The sequence below is a fragment of the Hemibagrus wyckioides genome, linkage group LG25, assembly GCF_019097595.1.
Source record: "Hemibagrus wyckioides isolate EC202008001 linkage group LG25, SWU_Hwy_1.0, whole genome shotgun sequence".
Classification (NCBI taxonomy): domain Eukaryota; kingdom Metazoa; phylum Chordata; class Actinopteri; order Siluriformes; family Bagridae; genus Hemibagrus; species Hemibagrus wyckioides.
In genome coordinates, this window is record NC_080734.1 from 6173009 (window position 1) to 6187554 (window position 14546).

Sequence of the window (14546 nt, forward strand, 5' to 3'; positions counted from 1 at the left end):
ACACACACACACATACTGAATATAGACACACACACTCACTAACACACTGAATATAGACACACACACATACTGAATATAGACACACACACACACACACACATTCGCTAACACACATACTGAACATAGACACAGACACATACTGTACTGAATATAGACACACACACACTCGCTAACACTCATACTGTAAATAGACACTCACTCGCTCACTCGGAAAACACACACACACAAACAGACTCACATGCACACACACTCATACATGCACCAACAGACTCACACACATTTACACAGAGTTTCACACACACACAGATGGACTCACAAACACATACAAAAGCAGACAGACTCACTCACTCATTTGGGGAAGACATATTCTCCATACACTACACCCACACACACACACACACACACACACACACCCACACACACACTCTCTAGGCGTGAGATGGGAGTGTCACTCTCACCTTGACCGCCTCCCAGCCCCACTGCCTGTATTTGGGGTCGTGAGTCAGCCTCCACATGTACATGTAGGTTTCTATGACCTCTGGCCTCAGGATGAAGTATTTCTCATTCTGTCTTGTAGCGATGGCTTCCACACCGCCGTCGAACCTAAACGCCTCAGGCCCCAGCTTCAGGTCTGTGAAAAAAAACAAACAAACAAACAAACACACAAAAGCATGTGATAAGCAAAATATCTAATGTGGCAGCCATCTTGGAATTTATATCTGGAAGCACTCATGAATAAAAGAGGAATAAACCAGTTACAGGAAAATAAACAGCAGGGCATGGGGCACATCCTGGTGAGTTTTATTATTATAAAATTAATATTATTATTATCTCACGCAACAGCATACTGCCAATATGTACTGCTTTTATTTACTCAAGAGTGACCCATCCTACATCCAGGAACATTTAAGGTTGTGGAGACTCCTTCCAAACAAACAAAATAAACAAAAAAAAGCTTCCTAGTTAAATTAAATAAATCAAAACTTTTACACCAATGAGAATCGAGGATTCAGCAAGTCTATGATGCCATGACAAATATGATATGACAAACGTTATCATTATTAACATGGGGCGTGTTTTTACTGCAGTTGTTTGGGGGGAAAGCAGATTACTCTCACCTTTAAGCATGTTTGTCTGTAAAAGGGGATAAAAAATGCCAGAGATGATGAGGATTCAACAAAAAGCATCCATAAAAAAATAAAAAAATAAAAAAACAAACAACGACAACAAAAAAAAAAACCCCACTGACGCTTGCAGATGGCGACTTTGGTATTTTAAACAGAAATTCCTCGCCTCAGGGCATCAGTGAAACAACAGAGCGTAAATTTCATGCCTTGTTGCCCCGTCACTTCGTTCTTCTTGTTCGAATCAAGATGTATTTTTTGACACGTCTTTGGAGCCTTCGTGCATTTCTGACTTTTATATTAAGACAAGGAGAAGTGAAGATGATAACTGTGTGACACGTGACACTGTGCTCTACCGTGTGTGTGGGTGTGTGCAGCAGGTTAACAGCAGTGGATCTGGGGATAATCTGGTATTACTAGGACCCTGCTCTGTGAATAAGGGAGTCGACTACGTCTCTACACTCTGCCCACAGTGCGTACTTGGAGTGACCTTTCGGATTAGAACAGAGCCGAGAGGCACAAAGCTCTGCGGGAAACTCCTTATCCCTTAGCGCTGAAACACAGCCAGCTGTGATTGATCTGTGTCCTCCCAGCAGCTCTACACACACACACACCACAGCAGCAGTAAAGTAAAGTCACACACACACACTCACCACTAATCATCAGTCACACAACACTGCACCATACACAATGATAACACCAAATAACACCCACATTACTGCTAATAATAATAATAATAATAATAATAATAATAATAATAATAAGAGTAATACCATCATCATGACAAAGGTCTCATTCGTTTCAATGGATATGATCTGGAAATTTCCAGCGTCCGCTTTTCCGAATGTCCCAACAAAAAATAGTCGTGTGAAATGTAACCCACTAGTGACCACAGTCTTTATACGGACAGTACTGAACTCATGAACATGGAGCAGTTTGAGAGGAAAAATGTCTGGGGGTAGGAATACAGGGTTAGCATGAATAACTTTAACATCATCTTGTTCAGAGATTACATGAAGCAGACATGCATTCATGTCTGGAAGGATGGATGGATGGATGACAGATGAATGGCTAGATAGACAGCAGTGGACAGATGGATAAAGAGATTGCTAGACAGAAAGAGGTAGACAGGTGAATGGCAAGACACAGCAATAATGAATGAATGGATGGATGCATGGATAGGTAGAAACAGACAAAGAGACATGAACAAGTAGAAAAACAGCAACATACAATGGACAAATGGATGAATAGATGGAAGGCATGACTGACAGACAGACAGAATGGCAGACAGATGAATGGTTAGACAGATGGAACTAATGGATGAATGGATGGCTTGACACAGACAGTTGAATGGTTAAACAGACAGCAACAATGGATGGATGAATAGATGGAAAGCATGACAGGCAATCTGACAGACATATAAATGGATGGAAGGATGGATGGATGGATGGATGGCTGGCTTGACGGACAAACAGACAGACAGCATTAGAGATGAATGATTAGACAGACAGTAATGATGGATGGATGGACAGATGGATGGATAGATGGCTTGACGGACAGACAGATGTAAAGAATGTAAAGAATAAGAGATGAATGATTAGACAGATGGCAATATTCGATGGATGGATGGATGGATGGATGAATGGATTAATGGATTAATTAATGGATGGCTTGATGGATGTACAGGCAGATAGAATAAGAGATGATGGATTAGACAGACAGTAATGATTGACGGATGGATGGAGGAATAGATGGATGGCTGGCTTCATGTATAGACTAACAGACAGACAGAATGAGAGATGAATGATTAGACAGACAGCAACGATGGATGGATGGATGGATGGATGAGTTCATGGACAGACGGACAGAATGAGAGATGAATGATTAGTCCAACAGCAACAATGGATGGATGGCTTCATGTACAGACTGACAGGCAGACAGAATGAGAGATGAATGATTAGACAGCCAGCAACAATGGATGGATGGATGGATGGATGGATGGATGGATGGATGGACGGATGAGTTCATGGACAGACGGAAAGAATGCGAGATGTATGCTTAGACCAACAGCAACAATGGATGGATGGATGGTTTCATAGACAGACAGACAGAATGAGAGATGAATGATTAGACAGACAGCAACAATGGGTGAACAGACAGACAGACAGATGTCTATGGACACAGAACGACAGACAGACAGGCTGACAGAGAGAAAGACAGACCGTTTGAGAGGTGTTTGTAAGCAGGATGTTGAAGTTACTTACTAGTTCTGGCGTATGACTCATGGCACGTGCGGGCGATCTCGGCTGCCAGCTCCATCTGGTGGCCCGTCTGGTCCTCAGGAGCGCCGTCAGCCCCGAGAGCGATCATCCCCCCAGCGAAGCAGGTTAGGTGACCCATTTTATGCTCGAGAAGGCCTCCTTTCCATTCTGCAATGTAGGTGAGACCGCCGCTCGACCTCCGAATCAAACCCGTCTCGATGGCCTGGGGACAGAAAAGAAGCCAGAATTAAAACCATTCAATCGGTACGAGACGAGATGAGACAGTTTTGCCCTTGCATCGTGTGATGAGTTTGTGGAGTCACTCATACTGCGTGGGCAGATGTTCTTGAACTTTTCCATCACGCTCTCGAGGCTGCGTGAAGGCGAAAAATAGAGGCGAATAACTCGGAGCCCGAGGTGGAGAATTTGCAGTGGTCACAGCTGTGTGGCGTCGCCGTGTTTTTCAATCAGAAAGACAACAAATTTCAATCTACTCTGCCTAAATCACCCACATGGAGCGCTTCGATTGAATTGTCCTCCTGCAGCAAGGGCAACAAATCCCAGCGCATAAACAACTCGCCGCCTCGCCCGGCCTCGGCCACTCACCTACTGATTATATCTTCGAGTCGCGAAAGGAGAAAGAAAGAACCTTAATAGCCATTTTTTCCCTCCAAACTGGGTTGTTAGTGTTTATGCTTTAATATTAAAGGAGTTCTTGAATTGAGAAACTGTTCAACACTGTCTTATAACCAATAATGACAAATAAAAAATAATAATAATAAAAAAATTTAAAAAATAAAAATAAATAAGTACATAAAAAATAAAAAATAAAATAAATTAATTAATTAATAAATATTTGAAATAGGGCAGGTGTTGAATTTCCATCAATAAGCATTCAAAATCCCTAAATATATATCCTTCACCATTTATACGACAACATTAAAGAGATGCCAAAAAGTGGTACTAAGTTTTATCCAACATTTTTCAAGCACTAGAGCAATTTTATGGGGGGAACATTCTTTCTATATACAATCAAACCCAGACAACTACTACTATTTTCCCCAAAGAGTGCATCTATCTGTAAAAGAATGATTGAAACAGACAAATAAACAAAAGAAAACCCTTTTCTGAGGAAAGAAAGTCAAGAAATTTTTTTTTTCCCAAAATATATCTCTTAAAAAACAATCATATTGACGTCACAATGACTGCCCTTAGACTTCCATTATAATTGAAATTAGGAGCAAATCGGTTGTCTGTTCTTCTCTCAGTGCAGTGAAATGTGAAAAGACTAGTCCTTTAAGATATGTCAGCTCTAAATGCCCTCTATTCAGGATGATGATTTGCCCTATTGGGAGTTGTAAGTCTGCTGCTATAAATAGAGGAGTGAAGGACTCATTTCTAGGTGACTGAATGAAACGTGGTGAAGAAGAGAACTAAAAATGTCTTGCTGGAAGGTGAAGGTTTGTTTCTTTTATAAGTGCTGAAATGGCCAGGTGAAGGACAGGTGAGATGAGGGGAGGATGAGCTAAAATAAGGTAGAGAGGGAGATGGAGAGATAGAGAGATTAAGACACTCTTTTCTTTTCTGTGTATCAGCATGAACCTGAATTCCTCTCAGCAGTCTGCTCTTTTATGTTCTCTTTGATTCCTGCACACCTACACTAACACTTCTGACTGCATGTGCACAAAAAAAAAAGAAAGAAAGAAATATGCCAAACCAAACCCACTTCCTGTGAGAAACAGGAAACTCTGGAAACAGAGGTTGTGTCTCAAATCACAAAATAATATGAACTGACATCGCTATAAAAAGCATTTTTGACATATAAAGAAACTGAACTGAACGCCAGCTAAGTTGCGCGCATGTCCGTAACGAGCCATTCAAAAATACGTTGCCTTCAGCATGCGTTCAAAAGCTAGGTGAATTTTCGGGTGTTTTTTTGTTGACAGATTGGTGGCGTGGGTGGTCTGTTCTATTTTTAACCCAAGCTTGGTGGCACGACTTCCTGTGAGGACGGTTGGCTTGGGTCAGTTCTTTGTAAGCAGCCATACAGTTTACATATGCTTCTTACTGGTATCATTGGTCATATTTTTGGGCGGCTGGAACGGATTATCTGCGTTTACATTATTTCTTATGAGAAAATTTGTTTTGCAATACACATTTTCGCCTTAAGAACGAATTAACTTCGTATGCCAATGGACCACTGTACATGAATCCCATCCCACCCAATCACATCTGCTTCAACTGCGTCACTGACAGAAAGCGCTATCTGCCCTCTTCCGCATACACGAGCTCACGAATGCCTATGATTGGCTAGTGTCGCTGTGATTGACAGGAGAGATAATGAGCATGCCCCGCCCACTCTACTAATACTCAGAGAGCATGGACAGTTTTAGTCGCTTGGATTTAAGAAACGGATCACTGTGGCTTTCTGGTGATTAGAAACCGTGACCTTTAAACAACATCAACATGTAAAAGTTATGTGTAATGCTGAGGAACGTCTTAAGGTAGTTCTTGTCAGCGCTTATCCGATAACAGCTGTAAATTTCTGTTTAAATCCCTCTTGGTGTACCGAGTCGATGAGGTCACATCAGCTTGGGTTATTTCCTCTCACCTGAGTGTTGAAACATTCCCACAACTTCCTGTCTGAAGGACAATGGACACTCTTAGAACACACTGCGAAGTCTTTCCTCTATCTCAGTCCTCTCTTTGGATTTGGACATTGCTTGTATCTGTGTCTAGCTTCAATCCTATTTTGCAGTTTAAGATCGAGGGTTTGAGTAAAACTGCAGCACACGGAGCGAGCTCGAACCTCAAACGACACGCGCGTTACAGCCGAGCTACCGCTTTCTAATACGCTTATCAGTACTGCTACAGTATTTCTAGAGCGCTCGCTTTGATCCGCCGAGACACTCTGCTGCATCCCAATCCAGCGGACGACGGTTATGAGCACTCAAAAGTGTCTAGTGCACAGGCGTGTGATTTGAGACACACCTCACTGAGCCTGTTCAATGTTTCCTGTGCAGTGTTCAGGAGCAGATAGACATGCAAGCTGTGCGACAGTTCATGCAGAAAGGTCGCGGGTTTTCACCTTCAGAGCAGCGTAGTAAAGGTTCTTGGCTTCTTCATCTAGCTTGTCGGACATGATCCAGGCTTTGAGCAGGTACTCGTAGAAACTATCACCCAGGCCACCCACAGACACATGATCTGTAAGAGGAAAAAAAGAAAAAAAGAAGCAGAGCACTGGATCAATAAAACAGTAGAGCACACACACACACACAACCCCCCACCCCCCAAGGTGTTTATTGTGTGATGGATTGTGGCTGTTTGTAAAAGGTGAGATCACAGCTCAGAATGCAGAAAGGTCTGTGTGTGTGTGTGTGTGTGTGTGTACAGACAGCAGGTCATGGTGTCATGTTTAGTTCAGATTTATAGAAGGTGAGATCCCACATCTGAATATACAACAGCATGTGTTTGCACCACATTAACACTTACGTGAACACCCCCCCCCATAAAGTGAATGATGTAAGTAGGTCCTCCATGTTACAGTCTTTTTGTGTGTTTATGTATTTAAGTATGATTTTGTGTGTGTGTGTGCTGAGATGTTCTCTTTATCCTGTCACACTGATGTAACAGCAGTAACCACGCACACTCCAATTGACTGCCTCTTACCAGCCTAGACACACAGACAGACAGACAGACAGACAGACACACACACACACACACACACACACACACACACACACACACACACTGGATCCCCTGGCTATTACTCAGCAAAATACAAAGAGAGAGAGAGAGAGAGAGAGAGAGAAATGAGAGTGAGAAAGAGTGAGAGGATACTGAAAGAGGGACTGAATGACTGAGTGAGTGAGAGAGAGAGAGAGAGAGAGAGAGAGAGGATGATGATGATGAAGAAATAAATTTGACGAGTTAAATGGTATGAGAGAGAAAGATGGAAGGAGAGATAGAAAAAGATAAAAAATGAGAGACAAAGGAGGGAGAGATGGAGAGAGAGAGAGAGAGAGAGAGAGAGAGATAAAGGATGAAAAAAGAGCACGCACTGTAGCAGGAAAGAAGGGAGGACTTAACAGAAGGCGCACACAATAGAGGAAAGAAAGAACACAGGATTGCAGGGAAGACGGAAAACAATAAAGTACAGGAAAGAAGGAAAAGAAATGAGAGCAGGACGGAAGAAGAAAGGAGCAATAGAGAGGAGAAGTAATAAGCAAAAGAAAGGAGGAGTAATAAAAAAATAAATAAACGAACAGAATTTAGTGGAACACGGAAGACAAGAAGGCTGGAAAACGAGACGGAAAAGAAAAGGAGGCAAGACAACAACATTATAAGAATGGAAACGGATTAAATTTATGGATTAAAGGATGGAATAAAGGACTGGAGTAAAGCAGGGATAAGAGAATGGAGAGAGTGATGAAGGAAAGAATGAAAGGAAGCAGGAGGGAGCGAGGTGGGGAAGGAAGCACAGGACGAGATGAAGGGAAGCAGGAGATTAAAAGGCAGGAAAACAGAAAGAAATGATTAAACAAAGACATGAAAGAAAGGAGGAAAGGATTTGGATTGGAGGTAGAAAGAAAAATGAAGCCAACACACACACACACACACACACAATATTAAATCCATTTCTACAGGGTTCAGCTCTCATTCTGTTAGCGCACTATGTCTAGTGCCCTATATGAGACACCCCCCCTCAGGACAGGAAGCACGCAGCCAAAAAGAAAAGAAAGCAGGCTATTTCTAAAGCAGGTCCATCAGCCGCTTTCTCTCCCTGCGGCCAGACTTGACAAACTATTTTCATTTGCTTCTGCTGGACAAGAGAAGCGTTGGTCAGACGGAAAACCCCGAGCCGATCCTGCCGAGGCTCCGCGTGCTCGCAGCGAACGCACAGCACGCTAACCTGTTAATTAGTGCGGTACGAGGTACAGGCACTTAAGTGCATCAAAAATATGACTGGATTAAAGGAGTGAGTCACGGAACTGTGGAGGAACTGCGGCTCTAATTAGCTGTTTACATCAGCGAGCAATTAGCCATGAAAGTACAGCAATAAAGCTGAGCTAGCACGCGTGCGATGACTGCTTTACGGCTCAGAGGCAGGGCGTTAGCGCTGCAACACGAGCTTTATACACTCGTAAGAAAGGCAGTAGAATCACATAATCCCATCGTGTAGGGACAAGCTCCGGGGTTCTGACTAGAAAGCGGTAGCTAACGACTCAACAACACGAGGTGAGCTAGTGAAGTGCGCTAGAAAGAAAATGAGACTTCTCTAACAGCAGTGACGTGACTGCTACTTCGGAAAAGTTTCCATCTAATCCGTTTCATGCTAATGAATTCGTCTAGCAGAATGACCTGTACTGATTTATTCATGCGCTTAGTGCAGCAGGTGTTAATGTTCACATCAAACATCAGAATGGAGGAAAAAAGAGAGAGAGAGAGAGAGAGAGAGAGATGGAGACGGAGAGACGGACACAAAGAAAAAGAGTGAATGAGTGAGTGAGGGAGAGAGACAAAGAAAGATACAAATAGCGAGATACACAGTGAGAGAGATGAGAGAGAGACAGAGAGTGATACAAAGTGATAGTTATACAGAGAGAGATACAAAATACAGACAGAGTGAGATACAGAGAGAGAAAAACAGAGATACAGAGAGAAGGAAACAGAGAAGGAGAGAGAGATAAAAGAGAGAGATATATACAAAGAGTGAGAGAAAGAGAGAGCGAGATAAAAAAGAGAGACAGATACATAGGAGAGAGAGAGAGAGAGAGAGAGAGAGAGAGAAATGAATAGTGAGACAGAGAGAGAGAGAGAGAGAGAGAGAGAGAGAGAAATGAATAGTGAGACTGAGACAGAGAGAGAGAGAGAGAGAGAGAGAGAGAGAGAGAGAGAGAGAAAGAGAGAGAAATGAATAGTGAGACTGAGACACACAGAGAGAGAGAGAGAGAGAGAGAGAGAGAGAGAGAGAGAGAGAGAAATGAATAGTGAGACTGAGACACAGAGAGAGAGAGAGAGAGAGAGAGAGAAATGAATAGTGAGAGTGAGACACAGAGAGAGAGAGAGAGAGAGAGAGAAAGAGAGAAATGAATAGTGAGACTGAGACACAGAGAGAGTGAGAGAGAGAAATGAATAGTGAGACTGAGACACAGAGAGAGAGAGAGAGAGAGAGAAATGAATAGTGAGACAGACACAGAGAGAGAGAGAGAGAGAGAGAGAGAGAGAAAGAGAGAGAAATGAATAGTGAGACTGAGACACAGAGAGAGAGAGAGAGAGAGAGAGAGAGAGAGAGAGAGAGAGAGAGAGAGAAATGAATAGTGAGACTGAGACACAGAGAGAGAGAGAGAGAGAGAGAGAGAGAGAGAGAAAGAGAGAAATGAATAGTGAGACTGAGACACAGAGAGTGAGAGAGAGAGAGAGAGAAATGAATAGTGAGACTGAGACACAGAGAGAGAGAGAGAGAGAGAGAGAGAGAAATGAATAGTGAGACAGACACAGAGAGAGAGAGAGAGAGAGAGAGAGAGAGAGAGAGCAAACCAGACTTACGTTGTCCCCACTGTCCACTGTTGGGGTTCAGGTAATTAGGATAAAGTCCTTGCGGCTTTTCCAGACGATTCAGAACCTTCCGGATGTTCATGACCTGCATCAGAAAAAGCAAAAGCTCCATTTGATTTCTCCAGCTAGCCGATTCCACTGACTTCCTGCCTTAAACCTTTACTTGCTGTAAATCTGCTGCTCGTGCACGGCTGTGAGATGGAGGTCAAGTACATAATTGGTGTGGAGTGATTTATTGCAAGGTTTTAATATCAGATTAAAGGTATTAAAGTGCTCATATGACATTATTCCCTGATTTTCCTATTGTGCTCCGTGTATAAATGTTTGGTAAGTGAAGGGTCCTAGAGCCTTCGTCTGCCTCTCCACTTCAGACGGGTCCACCTCTAGACATTAACATTCATAACAACAGGCTTTCTGTGTCGATTCATATCCATTAAGAAACATTCTCCAAGTCTTCTGGTTATTTAACGTCTTGTATAATACGTCTTGATAATTCTTACTGCTCGACCAAGGTGGAAAAAATGTTGTTCTTTCAGTGTTAGAAGTTCTGAAAACAAACTGAAGATGGACAGAATCCATGTTTACGGATACGACAATATTTCCACCTCAAAAATCTAAAAACATTTTGGCTAAGCTGCATTATATTCTACCCTATAAGGTTTGTAGGGTGCAAATCAAGCAGCTAGGAAGCCATTTGGGATTTGTCCGAACTATAAGATGGCTGATTTTACTTGGATGATGGAAAATAAATGATGTAGAAAAATGCTAAAAAGAGCGAGACACTACATAAGCAGATAAACATACATATATACAAATATATTACTGAATATATTTGAGCAGGCGACTCACAGAAAGACTGGGAGATTCAGTGTTGGACCAGTCGACGGGCTGATATTTTCTTAGCTCCGCCCACTCTTGCCCAACATGATCCATGGGTGGGAAGGGTAATCAGATTTAGCATGGGTGCTTAAGTACGGCATGGAGATTTGTGATCTTGGGTAATTCGTCAAGGCGAGTCTGGTAGAAAAGCACTAAAACATGAGCACCGAACAGAATCAGGCGTTTTACAGATGCTACGGTTGAGCGGTTTTGGCCGACCGGCTCTGATGAAAGACGTAAAGGACGTGGAATGCGGGGAACGTGCTCGAGATGCCAGGCATGCTTTCTACTGTAGATTGAACTCATCAATCTAGAAAGTGCAGGTCACTTTCAGAGTTAAGTAGAGCCTCGTTCAGGGTGTGTAATGGAATCATCTATCAGCCTCCCACTGGAGCAGAGGCGTGAGAACGAGACCTCTGATTGGAAAACACTGGGAAAATGAGCTGGCTGTGCCGGTTGGTTTAAAGAGCTGCTTGCTGTATTGGACGCTGGAGTGTCTTTCTGTGCAACTGTGAGCTCTCGACTTATAGCTCTTTTTTAAATCACAGTTTAGGTAGCGGTGGAGCTCAGAGTTAAGGTTCATATCCAGGGGAAGAAAAAAAAACAAAAACGTTTGTTTGTTTCTTATTAAGCATTTAAAACCCTTCTTTTGGTGGATGCTGATAAACTGGGCAAAATATAGATGGTCTACTGTCAGTAACTGTACACCTACAGAGTGACCGAGAAGGTAGGTGGACTTGATAAAAGGGCAGCTCTGTGTGAGTATAAAGCTTGTTGTTAAGGCCAGGGTTAAATCCCGGGCTCTGACTCACCTTCTCTGCAAACGCAGGTTTCCCAGACAGCTGGCTCAGATGGACAAACTCCAAATGCAGCGTGCCGTACTCGGCTAAAATGCTGCTGCCTCCTGACGCCCACGGCCAGTTCCTGCCTATGCCACTGCAAACACAGAGAGAGAGACAGAGAGAGAGAGAGAGAGAGAAAGAGAGAGAGAGAGAGAGACAGGCACACACACAGATGCAGAGGCAGACACAGCATACAGAGTAAGAGAGAGAGAGAGAGAGGGAGAGAGAGAGAGATTAAGAGAGAGACAGACAGAGAGACAAAGAGAGAGAGAGAGACAGACAGACAGAGAGAAAAACAGACAGAGACACAGAGAGAGACAGACACAGAGAGAGAGAGAGAGAGAGAGAGAGAGAGAGAGACAGACACACACACACAGAGAGAGAGAGACAGACACAGAGAGAGAGAGACAGACACAGAGAGAGAGAGAGAGAGAGAGAGAGGGAGAGAGAGAGAGAGAGAGAGATTAAGAGAGAGGGAGAGGCAGACACAGAAGCATACAGGCAGATACAGCATACAGAGTAAGTAAAAGAGAGAGAGAGACAGACAGAGAGACAAAGAGAGAGACACACACAGGCAGACACAGCATACAGAGTAAGTAAGAGAGAGACAGAGAGAGAGAGACAGACAGAGAGACAAAGAGAGAGAGAGAGAGACAGACAGACAGAGAGAGAGAGACAGAGACACAGAAAGAGAGAGAGAGAGAGAGAGAGAGAGAGAAAGAGAGAGACAGAGACACAGAAAGAGAGACAGAGAGAGAGAGAAAGAGAGAGACAGAGACACAGAAAGAGAGACAGACAAACAGAGAGAGAGAGAGAGAGAGAGAGAGAGAGAGATGGTTAGTTTTTAATGCCCCCTTTTTGATAACAGGTCACAAAACACTTTCAGCTCCACAGCTCCAAAACACTGAGTGGCTCCTGCATGAACTCGAGTGCCATTTACTCCACATGTCCTTTCTTTCCCTATCTGACTAACACGCTGATTAACATCCGGGTAAAATTCATTCCAAAGTCAAATCAGAGCGCGCACTACTTCATCCGTACTCGAAAACGTTCACGTTATCTGAGCCTGATGAACCCGCAGCTGACTTCAGCCGACCTCCGACCTCTTAATGGACGCCGCCAGGACGTTCCGCTTCCCGCCCAGATGCGATTAAGATGACAGCATCATTAAGGGATCTGCTCTGACGGAACCTCGGCATCAGCAGCAATTAAGACAAATTACGGCTTGTCTCTTGCTAATGGCACAAAATCAAAGCCCCTTGAAAGAGTTTTTTCCCCGCTTTTCGCTGAACTTTTCACGGTTACGCTCTGACAGGACCGAGTGGCAGAATGCAAATCAGTCAAATTAATACTGCGAGGCAAAGAGCGTGGCTTGATCGTGAAATTAAGACGTGGCACACTGAGTGATTGAGCGAGTGAAAAAGCATAGGGTGCTATTGAAACTTATTCACTGTAAAGAGTCAGAAAGTATATTAAAATAAAAAATATTTCAGATGTACAGAGACTTTTTTTTTTTACACTGCCACAGAGTGAGCGTTAGCATTAACGCACCATTAGCACATTACCAGAGCAATAGCATTGGTGCGTTCGGTAAACATAGATGTTTGCGATTCTGCTACAGTAATTATTCTTTTAATTTATAGTTTTCTGACAGACGAGTAGGTTTAATAAAATGGAAAAACTACTTAAACTACTTACTACTTAAATACTACTGCAAACCAAACAAACAAGAAATAAAATAGAATAAAAAATAGAATAGCAATGGCGTTCCAGTCTGCTAGCGGAATCGGAATCGACTTATCGGACATTTTCAATCCGTATAAACAAATGAATTATTTTATTCTCTCAAGTCTGATATAAAATTTCTTATACTACTTTTATCTTTCAGTGTGTAAAGTATCGCGAGTATGTGTCGAGCTGCTGCTAAGCAGGAAGATAAAAAAAGAGACAGGGTTTGAGTCTCCTGCTGGCCAAATAATTCACACCTCTCCACAATAATACTGATACAGAGACACAACGGACAACTCAGCCTTTTTTCTTTTAAGAGTAAAACACTGTATACAGCCGCTACAGTAAAATTATAACATCAAAACCTAATAATCAGACGTTTCGGCAAGGTAAAAACAAATATTTGAAAAACTAGACATTATTAAAGCCCCGAATGAGACATTAAGCGCCAGTGTGGAGTAACTCGGGACAAATTCAGGACTGAACAAAGATGCAGTTAAGACTAGAAACAATAATACACTGAGAGGAAAAAACACTTCACAGACAGCTCATAGCCAAAATATGTGCTAAAGTCTGTCTCACTTTGGGTTACATTAAGAAAAGTTATCAAAAGAGGAGAAGACTGCTGGCTAATCGTGTGTCTACTCTGTAAATTTGTATCACTTGGCTAGTATTAATGCACTGAATTAGCCAACTACACTATATTGCCAAAAGTTTTGGGACGTCTGCCTTTATATGCACATGAATGTAATATGGAGTTGGCTCGCCCTTTGCAGCTCTTCTGGGAAGGCTTTCCACAAGGTTTAGGAGTGAGTTTTTGACCATTCCTCTAGAAGCACATTTGTGAAGTCAGGCACTGATGTTGGACGAGAAGGTCTGGCTCACAGTCTCCGCTCTAATTCATCCCAAAGGTGTTCTGTCGGGTTGAGGTCAGGACTCTGTCAAGTCCAGTCAAGTTCCTCCACACCAAACTCGCTCATCCATGTCTTTATGGACCTTGCTTTGTGCTCTGGTGTGCAGTCATGTTGGAACAAGAAGGGGTCATCCGCAAACTAGCTACCCTAGCATACTAAGCAGGTTAACTACAGACTTAACTAGTAAGTTTCTGGAACAATTGAATTTCTTTTGGGATTAATAAACTTCTATCTTATTGT

General features: G+C 42.8%; 1 protein-coding gene across 1 annotated transcript in view; it reads right to left on the reverse strand.

Moving 5' to 3' along the window:
- Positions 1-14546, reverse strand: part of man1a1 (mannosidase, alpha, class 1A, member 1) — a 121141-nt gene that overhangs the window by 14166 nt on the left and 92429 nt on the right. Inside the window, exons 6-10 of the mRNA XM_058378935.1 lie at positions 11635-11758; positions 9935-10028; positions 6474-6589; positions 3389-3608; positions 459-631 (exon numbers count right to left, since the gene is read on the reverse strand). Coding sequence (XP_058234918.1) covers positions 459-631; positions 3389-3608; positions 6474-6589; positions 9935-10028; positions 11635-11758 — 727 coding nt within the window. The remainder of the gene's footprint in view (positions 1-458; positions 632-3388; positions 3609-6473; positions 6590-9934; positions 10029-11634; positions 11759-14546) is intronic.